Raw genomic sequence first — 21,333 nt, 5'->3', positions numbered from 1 at the left:
CCAATCATAGATGTCTGTTTCATAAGTTTGGACAGCAAAGTACAGTAGGCCTACATTAGAAATCAGAGTAAAGCACAGTTGAGTACAGTTAAGTTTAAACAAGTTGATTAGAGTATAGTACAGTCCTGTGCTGTACAGTAGAATAGAGTTTAGTACAGAAAAGTAGAGCACACTAGAGTTGAGTATAATGTACTGAACTCTACTGTACTTTACTGAAACGGAACTTTACTCCACTCTACTGTTCTGTGCTGTACTCTACTTAGCTGTAATGTGCTCTACTTTGATATCCAAGCTTGTGAAACATAGACTTGTTCAGATTTGGTCGGGACCAACCAAAATTGGTTGATTAGTTGAATCAAGTGTGTTAGTGGTAGGGCAAAAACAAAAATGTACACACTTGTCACGTTAATAAAAGCTTGAAAAATGATCTGATTATCCATGTGTGGTCTCTCTCCAGGTCTGGACGTCCCTCTTCAGCAGTACCCCTTCACAGAGTGGCAGGTGACTGGTTTGGAACTGCTGCAGCTCTCCTCCCAGGACCTGGAGCGTCTGGGCGTCCATAAGATTGGCCACCAGGAGCTCATCCTCGAGGCCGTGGAGAAGCTCTGCTCCCTGGTGAGGCCTGGGCTGTTGCTCTCTAGGGGCTGGATGGCTCATAGTGGTCCTCTATAGCCTAGTTGGTACTGTAGAGCATGGTGCGTGCAACACCACGATAGTGGCTTCGATCCCTGAGACCACCCAAACATAAAATGTATGCATGCGTGACAAAGTCACTTTGGGTCAAAGCGTCTGCTAAATGGTATATATTATTGTTATTATATATTGATAGAGGGCCCAAGACTAACTTGAGATATGCAGAGAGTTGATAACTTGGTCTAAACCAATTCCAGGAGATAATGAAATTATTTAGACATTCTTTGCATTTCACATCATTTTAATCAGGCACTAAAATAATCTCCCATTACAGCTCCACTGCTTTCCAGGTGGTTAATGGCTATTTGTGGGAGGAGGAGATTGGCAATAAAGTCCTGAACCCTCCCAATCTGCCATTGACATCCATGCGTTGACATTTCTTAAGTTAGGATTCAGCCTAGAAAGGCCATTTGCCATAGGGGATACTACTATACATTCTTCTTGGGTTCTATAGTAGGCTAGGGCAGGTGGTACAGTGTGTGCATTGTATGGCTATATGGAATGGCGCTGGAATGTATAGCTCTTGACCATTTTTGTGTGTCTTTTTGCGCTGATCGTGACTTTTTTTTTGTACGTTGAAATCACTAACCTTGACATACTGCTCACCCGGGAACCAGGCACTCGGAGGAGGAAAAGACGACGATATAGCGGCGACGTGGGGAACCCTGATGAAACTATGGCAGCGAGTGAGTAAACCGCCTCTGCCCTCTGTTCTATTGGCGAATGTACAATCACTGGGGAACAAACTAGACAAACTCTGTTTGAGACTATCCTATCGACGGACCTGAAGAACTGTAATATCCTATGATTTACAGAGTCGTCGCTGGATGAGGACACGGTTAATATAAATCTAGACTGGTTTTTCTCTGCATCGGCAGGATAGAGCAGCAGCGTCTCGTAAACCTACATGTTTCAAGCAGACCACCATAGTCCCTGTGCCCAAGAATGCCAAAGTCATTTAGACAGGTTACCATCTGCCCGTAGCACTCACATCTGTAGCCATGAAATGCTTTGAAAGGCTGGTCATGGCTCACATAAACACCATCATCTCAGACACCCTGGACCCACTCCAATTTGCATACCGCCCAACAGATCCACAGATGACGCAATCTCTGTTATGCTCCACACTGCCCTTTTCCACTTGGGGAGTGAGAATGCTGTTCATTGACTACAGCTCAGCGTTCAACACCATAATGCCCTCCAAGCTCATCACTAAGGGAGTGAACACCTCCCTCTCCAACTGGATCCTGGACTTCCTGACTGGCTGCCTCCAGGTGGTGAGGGTAGGCAACAACACATTCACCACGCTGACCATCAACCCGGGGGCCTCTCAGGGGTGTGTGCTTAGTCTCCTCCTGTACCCCCTGTTCACCATGACTGTGTGGCCGCGCACAACTCCAACACCATCATTAAGTTTGCCAACGACACGACGGTGGTAGGCCTGATCACAGACAACGATGAGACGGCCTATAGGGAGGAGGTCAGAGGTCTCTAAGACAAAGGAGCTGATCGTGGACTACAGGAAAAGGAGGGCCAAGCACTCCCTCATTCACATCGATAGGGGTGGAGTGGGTCAAGAGCTTCAAGTTCCTCGGTGTCCACATCACTAAGGACCTATCATGTTCCAAACACATCAACATAGTTTTGAAGAGGGTACGACAATGCCTTTTACCCCTCAGGAGGCTGAAAAGATTCAGCAGATCCTCAAGTTCTACAGCTGCACCATCGAGAGTATCTTGACTGGCTGCATCACCGCCAGTGGTGTAAAGTACTTAAGTAAAAATACTTTTAAGTACTACTTTTACTCCACTACATTCCTAATGAAAATAATGTACTTTTTACTCCATACATTTTCCTTGACAACTAAAAGTACTTGTTATATTTAGAATGCTAAAGCAGGACAGAATTATGGCACCTACAGTTGAAGGTGGAAGTTGACATACACCTTAGCCAAATACATTTAAACTCAGTTTTTCACAATTCCTGACATTTAATCCTAGTAAAAATTCCCTGTCTTAGGTCAGTTAGGATCACCACAATATTTTAAGAATGTGAAATGTCAGAATAATAGAGAGAATGATTTATATCAGCTTTTATTTCTTTCATCACATTCCCAGTGGGTCAGAAGTTTACATACACTCAATTAGTATTTGGTAGCATTGCCTTTAATCTGTTTAACTTGGGTCAAACGTTTAAGGTAGCCTTCCACAAGCTTCCCACAATAAGTTGGGTGAATTTTGGCCCATTCCTCCTGACAGAGCTGGTGTAACTGAGTCAGGTTTGTAGGCCTCCTTGCTCGCACACACCTTTTCAGTTCTGCCCACAAATGTTCAATAGGATTGAGGTCAGGGCTTTGTGATGGCCTCTGACATTCACCAACTATTTATAGATTACATCAGAGAGTTGAGTTAAGTTCATGCTTCCTCTGGTGATTTAATATCCTTTCATTATTCTCTCACTTTGCTTGCAGTGAAGTGTGTGTGTGTGTGCGCACTGTGTGTGTGTGCGCACTGTGTGTGTGTGCGCACTGTGTGTGTGTGCGAGCACTGTGTGTGTGTGCGAGCACTGTGTGTGTGTGCGAGCCCTGTGTGTGTGCGAGCACTGTGTGTGTGTGCGAGCACTGTGTGTGTGTGCGAGCACTGTGTGTGTGTGCGAGCACTGTGTGTGTGTGCGAGCACTGTGTGTGTGTGCGAGCACTGTGTGTGTGTGCGAGCACTGTGTGTGTGCGAGCACTGTGTGTGTGTGTGAGCACTGTGTGTGTGTGCGAGCACTGTGTGTGTGTGAGCACTGTGTGTGTGTGTGTGTGTGCGCGAGCACTGTGTCTGTGTGCTGTGTCATGACTGTCCTGATCAGGTCAGGTTACAGGAGACCACAACCCTACAGATTATCTCTCAACCCCCAACAGAGGAGGAGAGATCTAGGGGTCTGAAGATGTGTGGGTTTTATGACCCCTCACGCCCATGATAAATCTTAGGCCACAGACAAAATCCTTTGTCCTCTCACTATAGAGAACTGGCCTCAGAACATTAAACATGCAATAAAGGGACTTTGGAACAATGGTTTCCGTCAGCCACAATGGTGGTCATGACGATAGATGGAATATGAAAATGTATGTCATTTTTGTCTTGTTGTTAAAGGTTAAGAGATGACGTTATTATGAAAACATTGTACCTTTAAGAGTTTTCCCAGTATATGCCTGATGTTTATACATTGTACGTTGTGTGGAAAATGTCCAATTCAAAGAGAGTGTTTTGGTAAAGATGAAATGTGAAGTTAGTTGTCTAAAATTGGATTTGAGTCAGATCTAGGCCTTGCCTCTTAACGTGGTACGCCCAGAGATTTGCCCTAAAGGCGGTTACGCCCACTTCTGACCCGAAGGTATAAGACATGTGAGTTAAGAATTAACATATTAGACTAAAGTGACCCAGGCTGCAGCCAAGGTCTAACAAAGTCAACGAACCCCAAAACGCAACACAAGGTTGAAGACAAATCTTTTTCTACCCAAGCTACGGATGAATAGCTGTGTCTAAGCGGGTGAATTCAAGCCGAACCACCTAGCCTCCACTCTTCATCGAATCGTGGTATCTACGCTGTTTCATTCCTACGCTGTGAGCTCTGAGCTACAGAGCTGTCTGTCCTCAGACAACACTATCAGAGAAAGGGGGAGAAATCAGACCACTAAGCCAAAAGGGACACTGACATCGTGAGGACAACCAGAGAGTTGCGTCGGAGAAGTGCGTCATTGAGAAGCCTAAACGAGCCATGCGGAGCTTCCCATCTGAGACCTCCAACACGTAATTACATCATTATATTCTGACCCATAAGAGCGGCAGTTCGGGGCAAGGCTAGGTTTAAATAAGCATAGCTGACAAATGAACCCAAATGTATATTTCTCTCGTGTACATTCCTTTTTTCTCTCTTTTAAATCCCCATTTTGGGTAACACGTGCCATAGTATGTTGGCCCGTTATACTAAGTCCTAATCAATAGCCTAGACTGTGTTTTGTGTATCTTTTATCATCATTTTAGCTTGCTAGTAAATAAATAATCAACTAAGATTGGTGTGGTAAACTCATTGGTGGGACCCGGGTCCGTGCAGATTCCCGGATTATGCGATGTTCAGAATGAGACTGTAGAGGAAATTGATTAATTAGCGATGGTTGTAAAATCGATATTCTTTGAGTTAATTTGGGAAATAGAAACTCAATAAAACTAATTTTCCCATGGTGCCCCAGGTTAATGAGTTAATAATTGCTTGATTCATTTAATCACGCAATTATAAACCGTTAATCATTCGATGAGTAACAGTCGTCACATTAACTAATACAACGTCATGACAGCTGTGTGCATATGTGAATGTGCAGCCAGGTCATCCGTGATACAAGTCAGTACTCAACGTCCGTCCATGTCGGGAGATAATGTGGAAGCTGGCCACTAGGGGCAACAGTAAGCGCTGCTACCTTTAAGTAGTTTTTCGGTTTTGCTATTGGAGGATGGGCGTAAGCATCTGCCTCTGGTGCCAAAGGTTTGATGTTGGAATCCAGTGATAGAATTTTTTTTTTTTTATATATTTTTGTTTTAAGCCTATTTTAAGCCTATCCCAAGCCTTAACCCTTACCTTAACCATTCAGAGTTAATGCCTAACCTTAAAAATGTGGAGTTAATGCCAAAACTTAACCTTAAATACTTTGACACTTGAAGTTTGGAACAACTGTGTCCCGTGTGGCTCAGTTGGTAGAGCATGGTGTTTGCAACGCCAGGGTTGTGGGTTCGTCTTCCCACGGGGCACCAGTACAGAGAAAAAAAAAAAGAAATGTATGCATTCACTACTGTAAGTCGCTCTGGATAAGAGCGTCTGCTAAATGACTAAAATGTAAATGTAACTTCGAAATTTGATGTTTGAGAAACATGGATGAACGTCTAATTCTGACGTGAGACTGTGAGAGCTTGTTGTGTATTTGTGTAGACATGCTTCACCTGCCATCAAAGGCGATTATTCCCCGAACACAAAAAAAGCTACCACTTAATACTTCTCATGCAAATTACTCTATGGGGAAAGTTTGTTGTCATTGGCAAACCCTCACTTCCTCCTCTTCTCTCTCCTTTTAAGATGCCATTCATTCTCTTGCTCCTCAAATTTTGGTATAATGAATTTGGCATTCTGTCCCCTTCCTCTCTCCATTACTCGCTTTTTCTCCGAATACTTTCTGGGGAGTCACTCTCAGGACTCTAATGTAAACAGAGGACTCTGTGTTGCACCACTTCCAAGTTCCAGCATGCTTTTGTTTCCCCTGGGAGGATTAATTGACAGACGGTGCCAGGGCACCGTGGGTTTGAGTGGCGTAACTGCCGATGTCACTGATGGCTAAGCTGTTGATCTGCTTGTAAAAGTCTGTTGTAGAAATAACAGAAACCTAACAGGGTTTCTGGCCTTCATGAGTTAATGAAGTGGTCTCTGAGAAGGAGTGCTGATCTAGGATCAAGTCCCCCCTGTAACTTTGTACATTATTAACTAAAAGGCTAAACTGATCCTAGATCAGCACTCTAGATTCACAGGCCCAGGGGCTGTATGTATCAAGCATCTCTGAATAAGAGTGCTGATCTAGCATCATGTCTCCTCTGTCCATGTAATGCTATTCATTATTATCTAAAAGGCCAAACTCATCCTAGTTCAGCATTCCTTCTCGTTATGAATACAGAACCTGGTCTTTCCTGTGGTCTGAATAAATGGACCCAGCATGTAGTGATTGGGTAAGGTCTGACCAGCTCTTGGCTGGTATTTACTGTAATACTGTTATGGCTTATGGTTAGCCTAATGGAGGTACATTTTATGAACTACAAAGGATATTGAGATTAATGGCTACTGTGTGTATGTGTGTGCACATGTGCGCGATTACTTGCTCTCCACTTTTAGTCTGGGCTGCATCATGTTAGCTCCTCACTCATGCTGCACAGAAGTTAACACACTTGAATAATGCGGCATGGCATGTATAAATGTTTAAACTGTTTATTACTGTTTGTAGAACACTGTAAAGCTAAAAGATACCGGTAGCGTCCAGCTTTTGCTAGCTTACAGCTATCATCAATTAATTACCCTGGTACATTGTTTGTGATAATATGCAAACCGTAATGCAAAATAATACTGATTTCAAAGCTGATTGCCACCAAAACGTTATTCATTAACTTAATCGGTCTCTCTCACAGGCCTCTCCCGAACATTATCTATTGCAGCGGTTTCCAAACTAAGGGTCGCAACCCCATATGGGGTCGTCTGATATGAAAATGGGGTCGTGGGAGAATTTCTAAAATCCTGAAGAAAAAAATAATACAGTAAAAATCCAAACAGTACCAGTCAAAAGTTTGAAATAATACAGTACCTACTCATTTGTTTAATAAAAAAAATAAAATAATTTACATTGTAGAATAATAGTGAAAACATAAACTATGAAATCATGAGTAACCAAAAAAGTGTTAAACAAATTCTTCAATAAAAATATTACTCAAAGTAGCCACCCTTTGCCTTGATGACTGCCAAGAGTGTGCAAAGTGTTCTCTCAACCAGCTTCATGAGGTAGTCACCTGGAATGCATTTCAATTAACAGGTGTGCCTTGTTAAAAGTTAATTCTGTAATTTCTTTCCTTTTGAGCCAATCAGTTTGTGTCATGACAAGGTAGGGGAGGTATACAGAAGCCCCATTTGGTAAAAGACCAAGTCCATATTATGGCAAGGAGAAATGACAGTCCATCATTACTTTAAGACATGAAGGTCAGTCAATATGGAAAATGTCAAGGACTTTGAAAGTTTCTTCAAGTACAGTCGCAAAAACCTTCAAGCGCTATGATGAAACTGGCTCTCATGAGGACCGCCATAGGAAAGGAAGACCCAGAGTTACCTCTTGTGCAGAGGATAAGTTCATTAGAGTGAATGGCACCTCAGATTGCAGCCCAAATAAATGCTTCAGAGTTCAAGTAACAGACACATCTCAACATCAACTGTTCAGAGGAGACTGCGTGAATCAGGCCTTCATGGTCAAATTGCTGCAAAGAAACCACTACTAAAGGACATCAATTAGAAGAAGAGACTTGCTTGGGCCAAGAAACACGAGCAATGGACATTAGACTGGTGGAAATCTGTCCTTTGGTCATGTGAGTCCAAATTTGAGATTTTTGGTTCCACCTGCCTGACCAAAGCCCTTCTCCCCCGATTGCTCAGCATGGCCGGGCAGCCAGCTCTAGGAAGAGTCTTCGTGGTTCCAAACTTCTTCCATTTAAGAATGATGGAGGCCACTGTGTTCTTGGGGAAAGTCCCCAATGCTGCAGAAATATTTTGGTACCCTTCCCCAGATCTGTGCCTCGTCACAATCCTGTCTCGGAGCTCTACGGACAATTCATTCAACCTCATTGCTTAGTTTTTGCTCTGACATGCACCGTCAGCTGTGGTACCTTATACCTTATACATATATTCTTGCCATAATATGGACTTGGTCTTTTACCAAATAGGGCTTCTGTATACCTCCCCTACCTTGTCACAACACAACGCATTAATTTGTGAAATTTCTTTCCTTCTTAACTTTTAACAAGGCACACTTGTTAATTGAAATGCATTCCAGGTGACTACCTCATGAGGCTGGTTGACAGAATGCCACAAGTGTGCAAAGCTGTCATCAAGGCAAAGGGTGGCTACTTTGAAGAATCTGAAATATAAAATATATTTTATTTATTTTATTTAACACTTTTTTTTGGTTACTACATGATTCCATATGTTATTTAATCTCATGCAAGACCAAGGGAGTAATCTATCTCATCACCTGTTCATGTGGAAAAGCCTATGTAACTGGAATATCAAATTTACAGAAATGTTCACACCTTTTACTCAGTACTTTGTTGAAGCACCTTTTGGCAGCCATTACAGCCTAAAGTCTTCTTCGGGATGAAGCTACAAGCTTGGCACACCTGTATTTGGGGAGTTTCTCCCATTCTTCTCTGCAGATCCTCTCAAGCTCTGTCAGGTTGGATGGGGAGCATTGCTGCACAGCTATTTTCAGGTCTCTCCAGAGATGTTCAATCGAGTTCAAGTCCAGGCTCTGGCTGGGCCACTCAAGGACATACAGAGACTTGTCCCGAAGCCAATCCTGCGTTGTCTTGGCTGTGTGCTTAGGGTCATTGTCCGGTTGGAAGGGGGACATTAGGGCAATTTAATCCATCTAAAAATCAGGCTGTAATGTAACAAAATGTGGTAAAAATGGTCTGAGTACTTTCCGAATGCATTGTGTGTGTACATACAGTTGAAGTCAGAAGTTTACATACACCTTAGCCAAATACATTTAAACTCAGTTTTCACAATTCTTGACATTGAATCCAAGTTAAAATTCCATGTCTTAGGTCAGTTAGGATCACCACTTATTTTAAGAATGTGAAATGTCAAAAATAGTGAAGAGTGATTTATTTCAGCTTTTTATTTCTTTCATCACATTCCCAGTGGGTCAGAAGTTTACATACACTCAATTAGTATTTGGTAGCATTGCCTTTACATTGTTTAACTTGTCAAACGTTTCGGGTAGCTTCCCACAATAAGTTGGGTAAATTTTGGCCCATTCCTCATAATAGAGCTGGTATAACTGAGTCAGGTTTGTAGGCCTCATTGCTCGCACACGCTTTTTCAGTTCTGCCCACAAATTTTCTATGGGTTTGAGGTCAGAGCTTTGTGATGGCCACTCCAATACCTTGACTTTGTTGTCCTTAAGCCATTTTGCCACAGCTTTGGAAGTGTGCTTGGGGTCATTGTCCATTTGGAAGACCCATTTGCGACCAAGCTTTAACTTTCTGACGGATGTCTTGAGATGTTGCTTCAATATATCCACATCATTTCCCCTCCTCATGATGCCATCTATTTTGTGAAGTGCACCAGTCCCTCCTGCAGCAAAGTAACCCCACAACATGATGCTGCCACCCCCGTGCTTCATGAATGGGATGGTGTTCTTCGGCTTGTAAGCCTCCCCCTTTTTCCTCCAAACATAACGATGGTCCTTCTGGCCAACCAGTTCTATTTTCTGTTTCATCAGACCAGAGGACATTTCTCCAAAAAGTACGATCTTTGTCCCCATGTGCAGTTGCCTAGCGTAGTCTGGCTTTTTTAAGGCAGTGGCTTCTTCCTTGCTGAGCGGCCTTTCAGGTTATGTCAATATAGGACTCGTTTTACTGTGGATATAGATACTTTTGTACCTGTTTCCTCCAGCATCTTCACAAGGTCCTTTACTGTTGTTCTGGGATTGATTTGCACTTTTCGCACCAACGTACGTTCATCTCTAGGAGACAGAACGCGTCTCCTTCCTGAGCGGTATGACAGCTGCGTGGTCCCATGGTGTTTTATACTTGCGTACTATTGTTTGTACAGATGAACATGGTACCTTCAGGCGTTTGGAAATTGCTTCCAAGGACAAAGCAGACTTGTGGGAGGTCTACACATTTTTTTTCTGGGATTTTTGCTGATTTCTGATTTTCCCATGTTGTCAAGCAAAGAGGCACTGAGTTTGAAGGTAGGCCTTGAAATACATCCACAGGTACACCTCCAATTGACTCAAATGATGTCAATTAGCCTATCAGAAGCTTCTAAAGCCATGACATCATTTTCTGGAATTTTCCAAGCTGTTTAAAGGCACAGTCAACTTAGTTAAACTTCTGACCCACTGGAATTGTGATACAGTGAAATAATCTGTAAACAATTGTTGGAAAAATTACTTGTGTCATGCACAAAGTAGATGTCCTAACTGACAATTTGTGGAGTGGTTGAAAAACAAGTTTAAGTGACTCCAATCTAAGTATATGTAAACTTACGACTTCAACTGTATGTACATGCCTTCAGAAAATATTCTCACATCTTGACTTTTTCCACATTTTGTTGTGTTACAGCCTGCATTTAAAATGGATTAAATTGACATTTTGTGTCACTGGCTTACACGCAATACCCAATAATTTGAAAGTGGAATTATGTTTTTAGAAATGTTACTAATGTTTTGTACACTCAGTGTAGATGTTTGCGCTTTTGGTGACTTGACCTACATTGTATAAGCTATGAAAATGACAACTCATGATTCATGGCTTTTATGGTATATGGGCGCGATTCTTATGAAATTGACAGCAGTAAGATTTCAGTTGATTTCACCCTAAAACTTTGACTGTAGCTTTCAAATTATATTTCACTTTTTATTTTCTGACAAAACAACCACTCAGAGTTTAACAGGATGAGGCCAACAGTATGACGCCATCTGACCATCTATTCTTCTTTCTCAGATCGGATTTTTGGCTTTTGTGATTTCAGTTGGGCCTCTGTGGATATTAAGTAGTTTATACACAGTGAAACATTTTTTGGAAGCAGTGTAATATTTTGGCAGCTGTGTAATCTTTTGGAAGTGGTATGTACCATTATATTTGCCATGTTATTAATGCTATTGTTGGTTGAGTTTACATGTGATCATTTACGTAGACAGACACTCTCTTAGATGTCATTGTGCATCATGGCTTTATGACAACAGATGCACTAAGACCTGCTGTGCTAGGCCTACTTTTCAAGTTGAGTGTCATTCCGTTTACCAAGGCAGTCTGTACACTAATGTTATGCACCCTTTTAATGTCTTACTCATGTCGCTTAAATATTGTCTGTGTGTTTGTTCTCTGGTACACTCGCCCCTCTGCTCTATCGATTCTCACTCTACGAGACGTAAGGTGTCAAAGGGGGAGTGTGTGTGTGTGTGTGTGCGCATGTAAACTCCCAGCAAACTTGGCAAACCCAGCAAACTGTTTTCCCCACTCGATCTCCCTCCCCAGACGTACGGTATGGGTGGGGAGAGCCTGCGCTGCCTGACAGAGAAGCTGCGCATTGTGGTCCACTCCCTGACCATGGGCATCCAGGTCCGCTGGAGGGTGAACCCCTACGACGGGCAGACTGCCACCAGGCTGCCGGCCAGCGTACTGCAGGTGGTGCTGGAGCTCATCACCTCCGCCAAGGGCCTCTTCTCTCTGCTCAACAGGTAAATTAAACAACCCTGTTTTACATCACTTCTATGATGATTTAGGCTGTGTTTTATACAGGCAGCCCAATTCTGATATTTTGGCCAATTATTGGGAAAAGAGCTGATCCGATTGGTCAAAACACCAATTAGTGGGAAAAAGATCAGAGTTTGGCTGCCTGAGCACTGGACTGAGTTTCACCCCAGTCTGGGGGTGTCATGTACGTAGTAGTTTATAACTTCAATGTATTATAATAAGGGTTAATATATACTCTTAGGCTGTAACCAATCACTATGATGCTATACCATCATATAAGGTATTACATTTGCATAGAAGCACAACATGTTGCCTACTACGTTTCTAGTGTGACTTCGATTTTGGATGGACATGGGTTGGGTAACAGCCATTACTAGGGTGACAGCACAGTGGTTCTCCCTTTTGGGTAAGGTGATTGGACAGCCTTTAGAGGCCGCGAGATTATGATATGTTGACAGTTATCCTACTTCTTGGGATGGCTAAAGTTGTTGTTGTGCCTTCTTGCTTTGGGTGTACACATAGTGGAAGTGCTCAGCGTATTTGTCGTGCCTTGTTGGGTACTCAATGGAGGTCTTTGGAATGCTGATATTAATCTCTTACTTTGCAAGCTCCTCTCTCTCTCTCTCTCTGTCTCCTTTCCTTTCACTGTACCACCTCTATCCTAAAGTTATGTAGCTATGATATTTCCCATGGTTTGTGTTCCAACCCTATCATTATACTGTACCTGATTTGCTTATCCTCCCTCATGAATGCATCATTCAGTTGAGCCATTTCTTTGATTTCCAGATTCATTCATTTATCCCTTTCTCCATTCATTTGTCCACCCTATGTTGAAAATACGTATCTTTGGTTGAAAAGACATTAAAGAGACATGTCTTCATCGTCTTGTGCTCACTGTCTGTGTCCAGGTACCAGTTTGCCCAGCTGAGTGCTTACACGACCAGTAGGAACATCATCACCCACTGTAAAGAGCTGGGGACCACAGTACACAAGGTACGTCTACCGCTCCAATAGGCATCAAACAAAACAGACAGAAACCAGGAGAAACACTTGTTTTTATGAAATAAGAAATACTTGTTTTCATTTTGCTACAGATATTAAACTGTAGCAGCCGCACATGTGATGAGACAAAAAAGTCAGTGCCAAAAGCGTCCGTGCAGATAGTCCAGGTAGCTATTTAGTTAACTATTTAACTAGCTATTTAGCAGTCTTTCAAGCATGGCTGTTCATGTTTTCTTAGTGTAGGCACTCACCGTTTTTATACCAATTTGATTAATGTCGTTTATCTAATAGGTAGGAGTAACCTAACCAGGAAAAACTCTAGGCCTTATAAACAACATTTTGAAAAATTACACATTGAAAGTGAAGTGCGACGTGAATTAAATATTCTAGTTTGACCAAACAATACATACCAGACAAATGTAGTTTTTAGAGGAAATGTACACGAGGCAGGCCAGCTGCTTGTGATTTTAAAAAGCAAGCAGCCAACTTCCAAAGAGGAACCACCACTGTGTTTGTTTGGTTTGCTAGTTTAATCAGCCACCTAGCACAGCAACAGTAATCTCACTCCTCTGCTATTGTGAAATGCTTGTATAAGCACCGACCATGCATGCATTCTTTATCTCCAGCATACTTTGAATAGTTTAGGTTTAGGCACCTTGAAGAAGCACAGGTTGACTGCCGAAGGAGTTTTTTGTTGTTGTTGATATTCTGTGTTTTTGTGATGGGGAAATGTTGTAAGAATGGGGAAGATGGATGAATGTGTATTTAATGTTGTTTTTAATGGAGGGTTAAACTGGTTCCTTGTGACTCGTGAGAAAGACAGCCCTGGATTTTTTCGTAGATAGTGCCTGGGGGAAGAGAGAGAGTTAGCTAACGGGGGAGGGAGTGAGAGCGGGGACGGAGGAGAGAGAGCTGATCGAAGGGTTTACTGAAACTCAACTTGTAGTTCACCTGCTGTGACCTGCAGTGCAGTCGTGAGACACAGATAGACAGACAGAGGGCGAGAAAGAGGACCCAGGGTATTATATTTAGTGCTCTTAGTTTCAGCCCTATTTGCAACTCTGGATTGTCTCCAGCCAAAGTAGGTAATTACACCTCTAGCTGATTTGCTTCTTTCTTTATTGCGTTGCAGTAGCTAACTGGTTTGTCTGCTTGTTTGTGGTGCGCACAGTTTGTGTCAATTTAGACATAGTCTTCCATAATTTTAAGTTGATTTTCTTGTAGAAAATTGCTTTTGCTTTTTGTTTTGCTCTCTTGCTTTTTTGTGGTCCTCTTTTTTTTTTAGTTGTTCGCATAAAACATAAGAGACATGATAATAGACTACCTCTTCTTCACAAATCAATGCAAAGCTCTTTAAAACAGACTCAAAAGCTTTGCAGTGTGCACACTCGTTCAGTACATTCACTGTGCTCCAATGGTAATAATAGCACATTGTTGAAGCCAATTCATGAATATGACTGACTTTCTCTGAGTAAGCAGCATAGAAATATAATCTACAGTCTTCTCACACTATTTCTATGGTAAGAACCCACTACCCCTTAGAAGGGAAGGAAGGTGGGAAGTCAGTGTGTGATGGGGTCTGCATTAGAACAATGAAGGCCCTTGAGGGATGTTGATGCTTTCTAAGGGTATTTTGTCCAGCCAAATTCTGGGTTGTTGTTTTTGTGTGAAGTCTGTCCAAACATGAGACTTAAAGTAATTAGTAAATGAAACTTTGTCATTACGCCAGATTGTTTTGACGGTGGATTGTTCTACGCTGAAGTTACTGGTCATTGTTTGGTTGGTTCCTGTTTTTGGACCCGGTGAGCAACCACTGCCTGCTTGTGTTGTATGCTTACGGGTAAATTGAGCCATCCCTGTTTCTAGGAAACCATACACAAAATGCATAATTTAATTTTAAAAGTACAAAGTGTTGGTTAGGTGTTAAGCCTGTGTTAAAAGATGCTTAAAATGATTCAAAGACAAACAAGTGATTTGTGTTGAATTGTGTTTGTGGAAATAAAGATGGTTTATTAGACATAGACATGGTTTAAAAGTTACTGGGAATATTTCATTCAGTACAGAAATGTGTAGGCAGCTTAACTTACCCTGTCCCACGGCTCTAATTACCCCATACCCGTGGTAAGTTGTGCCAAGAGACAGCTTGTCCAATGAAAGCAATGTTTTAAAAATGTTTACATGAATTTTGATTATTTCCAGGGATGCACAACCTGCTCAAATATATGTAGACATTGTTAGAAAGAATACTATATTTCCCTTGATGGAGTGATGCTAAATGTAAAAAAAAAAAAAAATAATCGCTCAACTTACCCACTCTCCCCCAATAATAAATATTTAGGCCATTTAGCAAACACTTATATCCAAAGCGACTTACTGTACACGTGTGCATACATTCTAGGTACCGGGAATCAAACCTACTATGCTGGTGTTGCAAGAGCCATACTCTACCAACTGAGCTACAGAGGACCTATAGTCATATTCCTACTTATGATAGAGGCCTATGTGTGTCATTGAGAGCTGCTGGATATTAGGGGACACGATCCAAGACTCAGGTGCTTGCAGAAGGCAGATTTGTAAGTACAATCACTTGAGTCTCAAGGCAAGGTAGCTAAGACACAAAGGATGGAGTGATGTCCTTCATAGCAGTTTTGTACAGCGGTTTTGTCATTTTTATTTCTTTTGAAGCGTACAGTATATGTCTGAAGTTTATAAGAATTTCTATTACACTCAATAAAAATAACTTAGGACATCCAGACAGGTGGGTTGGTCCTCTCTGCCCATCTCTCAAAGCATCATTTATCAAGTTGATAGCTCTAGTAAGGTCAGCAGAATACACGCACACGCTCACACACACCCCATCCCCCTCCTCTGCGTACAACAAGTTAGCCCTTGGCAACACACGCCAAACAACACACGTCAAATCTCATGTGACCTTGTTTCAGAGACTGATGCTTTCAATGATTATTACGTTTCTTGTTTCTAGAGAATTGGTTAACCTGTAACAAGAACAAGGGCCAGACAGATCACGTGTCATCCCAAAAGACACCCAATTCCTATATAGTGCACTACTTTTGACCAGAGCCCAATGGGCCATCCTTGTTTCCTTGCTATGTAGGGAATAGGGGTGCCATTTGGGAGGCAAACCATGTCTCTCAGGGTCCTCAGAAAATAAAGGACTCTCTTTCATTTCCTGTATGAAAACAGTGCGTGCATGAGGTGGATGCATGTGTGGTGCATTCATGTCTCTTTGTGTGTGTGTGTGTGTTTTATGTTTGTGCTCGTGTGTGCGCACGCTCTCTCTCTCTCTCTACCGCTCTCTCTAAGTGCGTGTCCGCCCGCCTCCCTCCCTCCCCACTCACAGGATTTATTTTCTTTGGTGCCCTGAAGGATTTTGTTGGGCCAGGAATAAGCTGCTGTGATCCTATAGTGCTCCACTGACTAGTGGCTCTGTAGGAATGTAGTGGATCGGCTCACTCGGTACTCTAACTCTGTAGGACTGGAGAGTACAGGACAAGATCGAACTGGAACTGGTTAGAGCAACAGCAACAAAGTCCACTACAGAGAGAGGTACATACTGGACAGAGAGAGTGTGCGTGTATGTGTTTGGGGGGGGGAGAAAGAGAACAGAAATTCTCAATTCAGCTAATTTAAACGTGGAGAGTTGCTTGAAGGAGTCGTATTGAGGTATGTGAGAAGGAGATGGCTAACATAATGCAAAGCTGTTAGTGTTTACATCTGATACGTTTCCAATGGCCTGATAGTAGTAATACAGAAGCTTGACAGTATATTGGCTACTGTAGTTTAGAACATTGAGTATGGCTTCTCTAAGATGTTATGCAGCTTGGAGCTTCTTACTACGGGGAAAGGGGGATACCTAGTCAGTTGCACAACTGCATTCAACTGAAATGTGTCTTCTGCATTCTACATCAGGGAGGTCTGGTTAGTGGTCTGGTTGACATACTACAGTGCATTCGGAAAGTATTCAGACCCCATGACTTCCTCCACATTTTGTTACGTTACAGCCTTATTCTAAAATTGATTATATATTTATTTTTAAATCAATCTACACGCAATACCTCAAAATGACAGTGAAAACAGGTTTCTAGAAATTTTAAACGGATACCTTAATTACATAATTATTCAGACCCTTGAAATTGAGCTCAAGTCCATCCTGTTTCCATTGATCATCCTTTGTTTCTACAACTTGATTGTAGTCCACCTGTGGTAAATTCAATTGATTGGACATGATTTGGAAAGGCACACACCTGTCTATATAAGGTCCCACAGTTGACAGTGCATGTCAGAGCAAAAACCAAGCCATGAGGTCAAAGGAATTGTCTGTAGAGTGCTGAGACAGGATTGTGGCCCAGATCTGGGGAAGAGTACCAAAAAATGTCTGCAGCATTGAAGGTCCCCAAGAACATAGTGGCCTCCATCATTCTTAAATGGAAGAAGTTTGTAACCACCAAGACTCTTCCTAGAGCTGGCTGCCTGGCAATCGGGGGAGAAGGGCCTTGGTCAGGGAGGTGACTAGAGTTCCTCTGTGGAGATAGGACAATCATCTCTGCAGCACTCCACCCCTCCACCAATCAGGCCTTTATGGTAGAGTGGCCAGACGGAAGCTACGGATCAGTAAAAAGCACATGACAGCCCGCTTGGAGTTTTCCAAAAGGCACCTAAAAGAATCTCAGACCATGAGAAACAAGATTCTCTCGTCTGATGAAACCAAGATTGAACTCTTCGGCCTGAATGCCAAGCGTCTCGTCTGGAGGAAACCAGGCACCATCCCTACAGTGAAGCATGGTGGTGGCAACATCATGCTGTGGGAATGTTGTTCAGCGGCAGGGACTGGGAGACTAGTCAAGACAAGCATACAGCCAAGACAACTCCGGATTTGCTTCGGGACAAGTCTCTGAATGTCCTTGAAGGGCCCAGCCAGAGCGCAGACTTGAACCCGATCGAACAGGACTGTGGGCTCTCATCCGTGGCCTCCGTGAGTAAGACATTTAAACATGTTAACCCTCGCAAGGCTGCCGGCCCAGACGGCATCCCTAGCCGCGTCCTCAGAAGCATGCGCAGACCAGCTGGCTGGTGTGTTTACGGACATATTCAATCTCTCCTATCCCAGTCTGCTGTCCCCACATGCTTCAAGATGGCCACCATTGTTCCTGTACAAAAGAAGGCAAAAGGAATTAAACTAAATTACTATCACCCCGAAGCACTCTCTTCTGTCATCATGAAGTGCTTTGAGAAGCTAGTCAAGGATCATATCACCTCCGCCTTACCTGTCACCCTAGACCCACTTCAATTTGCTTACCGCCCCAATAGGTCCACAGACAATGCAATTGCCATAACACTGCACACTGCCCTATCCCATCTGGACAAGAGGAATAACTACGTCAGAATGCTGTTCATTCAGTATAACACCACCCTCCAAGCTCATCATTGAGCTCTGGGTCTGACTTCCTCTGCCCCCCAGTTGGTAAAGGTAGGAAACAACACCACTTCGCTGATCCTCAACACAGGGTCCCACAAGAGTGCATGCTCAGCCCCCTCCTGTACTCCCTGTTCACCATGACTGTGTGTCCACGCACGCCTCCAACTCAATCACCAAGTTTGCAGATGACACAACAGTAGTAGGCTTGATTACCAACAACGACGAGACAGCCTACAGGGAAGAGGTGAGGGCCCTGGCGGAATGGTGCCAGGAAAATAACCACTCCCTCAATGTCAACATAACAAAGGAGCTGATTGTGGACTTCAGGAAACAGCAGAGGGAGCATGCCTCTATCCACATTGACGGGACAGCAGTAGAGAAGGTGGAAAGCTTCAAGTTCCTCAGCGTACACATCACTGACGATCTGAAATGGTCCACCCACACCTCTTCAACCCCAGGCGGCTGAAGAAATTCCGCTTGGCCCCTAAGACCCTTAAACCTTTACAGATGCACAATTGAGAGCATCCTGTTGGGCTGTATCACCGCCTGGTATGGAAACTGATCTGCCCGCAACCGCAGGGCTCTCCATAGGGTGGTACGGTCTGCCCAACGTATCACCGGGGGCACACTGCCTGCCCTCCAGGACACCTACAGTACCTAATGTCACAGGAAGGCCAAAAAGATCATCAAGGACATCAACCACCCGAGCCACGGCCTGTTCACCCCACTATCACCTCGAAGGCGAGGTCAGTATAGGTGCTTCAAAGCTGGGACTGAGAGACTGAAAGAAGCTGTTTTTCTCAAGGCCATCAGACTGTTAAATTGCCATCACTAGCCGGCTACTCAACCCTGCAACTTAGAGGCTGCTGCCCTATATACATAGACATGGAATCACTGTCCACTTTAATAATGGAACACTAGTCACTCTAATAATGTTTACATGCTGCTTTACTCATCTCATATGTACAGTACCAGTCAAAAGTTTGGACACACCTACTCATTCAAGGTTTTTTCTTTATTTTCTAAAATGTTTTACATTGTAGAGTAATAGTGAAGACATCAAAACTATGAAATAACATATATGGAATCATGTAGTAACCAAGAAAGTGTTAAACAAATCAAAATGTATTTTATATTTGAGGTTCTTGAAAGTAGCCACCCTTTGCCTTGATGACTGCTTTGCACACTCTTGGCATTCTCTCAATCAGCTTCATGAGGTAGTCACCTGGAAAGCATTTCAATTAACAGGTGTGCCTTGTGGAATTTCTTCCCTTCTTAATGTGTTTGAGCCAATCAGTTGTTGTGTCAAGGTAGGGGTGGTATACAGAAGATAGCCCTATTTGGCAAAAGACCAAGTCCATATTATGGCAAGAACAGCTCAAATAAGCAAAGGGAAATGACAGTCCATCATTACTTTAAGACATGCAGGTCAGTCAATACGGAAAATGTATAGAACTTTGAAAGTTTCTTCAAGAGCAGTCGCAAAAACCTTCAAGCGCTATGAGGAAGCTCCCGCGCTCAGGTCTGTTCAACGCTGGTCCGACCAATCGGATTCCACGCTTCAAGATTGCTTCGATCACGAGGACTGGGATATGTTCCGCATTGCGGTGAACAACAACATTGACGAATACGCTGAGTGGGTTTATTAGCAAGTGCATCGGTGATGTCGTACCCACAGCGTCTATTAAAACATTCCCAAACCAGAAACCATGGATTGATGGCAGCATTCGCGCAAAACTGAAAGCGCGAACCACTGCTTTTAATCAGGGCAAGGTGACCAGAAACATGACCGAATACAAATAGTGTAGCTATTCCCTCCGCAAGGCAATCAAACAAGCTAAGCGTCAGTATAGAGACAAAGTAGAGTCGCAATTCAACAGCTCAGACACGAGAGGTATGTGGCAGGGTTTACAGTCAATCACGGACTATAAAAGGAAAACCAGTCTCGTCGCGGACCAGGATGTCTTGCTCCCAGACAGACTAAACAACTTCTTTGCTCGCTTTGAGGACAATACAGTGCCACTGACACGGCCCGCTACCAAAACCTGCGGGCTCTCCTTCACTGCAGCCGACGTGAGCAAAACATTTAAACGTGTCAACCCTCGCAAGGCTGCAGGCCCAGACGGCATCCCCAGCCGCGTCCTCAGAGCATGTGCTGACCAGCTGGCTGGTGTGTTTACTGACATTTTCAATCAATCCTTATCCCAGTCTGCTGTCCCCACATGCTTCAAGAGGGCCACCATTGTTCTTGTTCCCAAGAAAGCTAAGGTAACTGAGCTAAATGACTACCGCCCCGTAGCACTCACTTCCGTCATCACAAAGTGCTTTGAGAGACTAGTCAAGGACCATATCACCTCCACCCTACCTGACACCCTAGACCCACTCCAATTTGCTTACTGCCCCAATAGGTCCACAGACGACGCAATCACACTGCACACTGTCCTAACCCATCTGGACAAGAGGAATACCTATGTGAGAATGCTGTTCATCGACTACAGCTCAGCATTTAACACCATAGTACCCTCTCAACTCGTCATCAAGCTCAAGACCCTGGGTCTCGACCCCGCCCTGTGCAACTGGGTCCTGGACTTCCTGATGGGCCGCCCCCAGGTGGTGAGGGTAGGTAACATCTCCACCCTGCTGATCCTCAACACTGGGGCCCCACAAGGGTGCGTTCTCAGCCCTCTCCTGTACTCCCTGTTCACCCACGACTGTGTGGCCATGCACTCCTCCAACTCAATCATCAAGTTTGCAGATGACACTACACTGCGTGCACAATTATTAGGCAAGTGAGTATTCTGATCTTATTGTTTCTATTCACATTTTCGAACTCCAAACCATATAAACTTGAATGCTTATTGGATTTACTCATTTTCAGGTGATATGTATTTGTGTAATGAGGGAGGGTGTGGCGAAAGTGAATAACACCTTATATCAAGGTGTGCATAATTATTAGGCAGCCTCATTACCTCAGGTAAAATGGGCCCAAAAATAAAATAAATTTAACTGACACTGAAAAGCCAAAAATGTAAAATGCCTTTCAGACGGATTCGACACTCTTTAAATGGCTAAACTATTGAGGTGTGACCACCGGACATTCAAACGTTTTGTTGCGAATAGTCAACTGGGGCTCAAAAAACGCATGGGGAAGAAAAGGCG

The 21,333-nt window shown here is 43.3% G+C and overlaps 1 protein-coding gene across 3 annotated transcripts in view; it reads left to right on the top strand.

Moving 5' to 3' along the window:
• cnksr1 (connector enhancer of kinase suppressor of Ras 1) overlaps nt 1–21,333 on the top strand; it is an 89,965-nt gene that overhangs the window by 2,801 nt on the left and 65,831 nt on the right. For all 3 annotated transcript variants that reach the window (XM_014210100.2, XM_014210099.2, XM_014210098.2), the window contains exons 2-4: nt 458–615; nt 11,517–11,719; nt 12,644–12,728. In XM_014210100.2, coding sequence (XP_014065575.1) covers nt 458–615; nt 11,517–11,719; nt 12,644–12,728 — 446 coding nt within the window. The remainder of the gene's footprint in view (nt 1–457; nt 616–11,516; nt 11,720–12,643; nt 12,729–21,333) is intronic.

The sequence above is a fragment of the Salmo salar genome, chromosome ssa09 (genome assembly GCF_905237065.1).
Source record: "Salmo salar chromosome ssa09, Ssal_v3.1, whole genome shotgun sequence".
NCBI lineage: Eukaryota > Metazoa > Chordata > Actinopteri > Salmoniformes > Salmonidae > Salmo > Salmo salar.
Note: the sequence above shows the minus strand (reverse complement) of the source record. Positions and strands in the feature narration are given on the sequence as shown.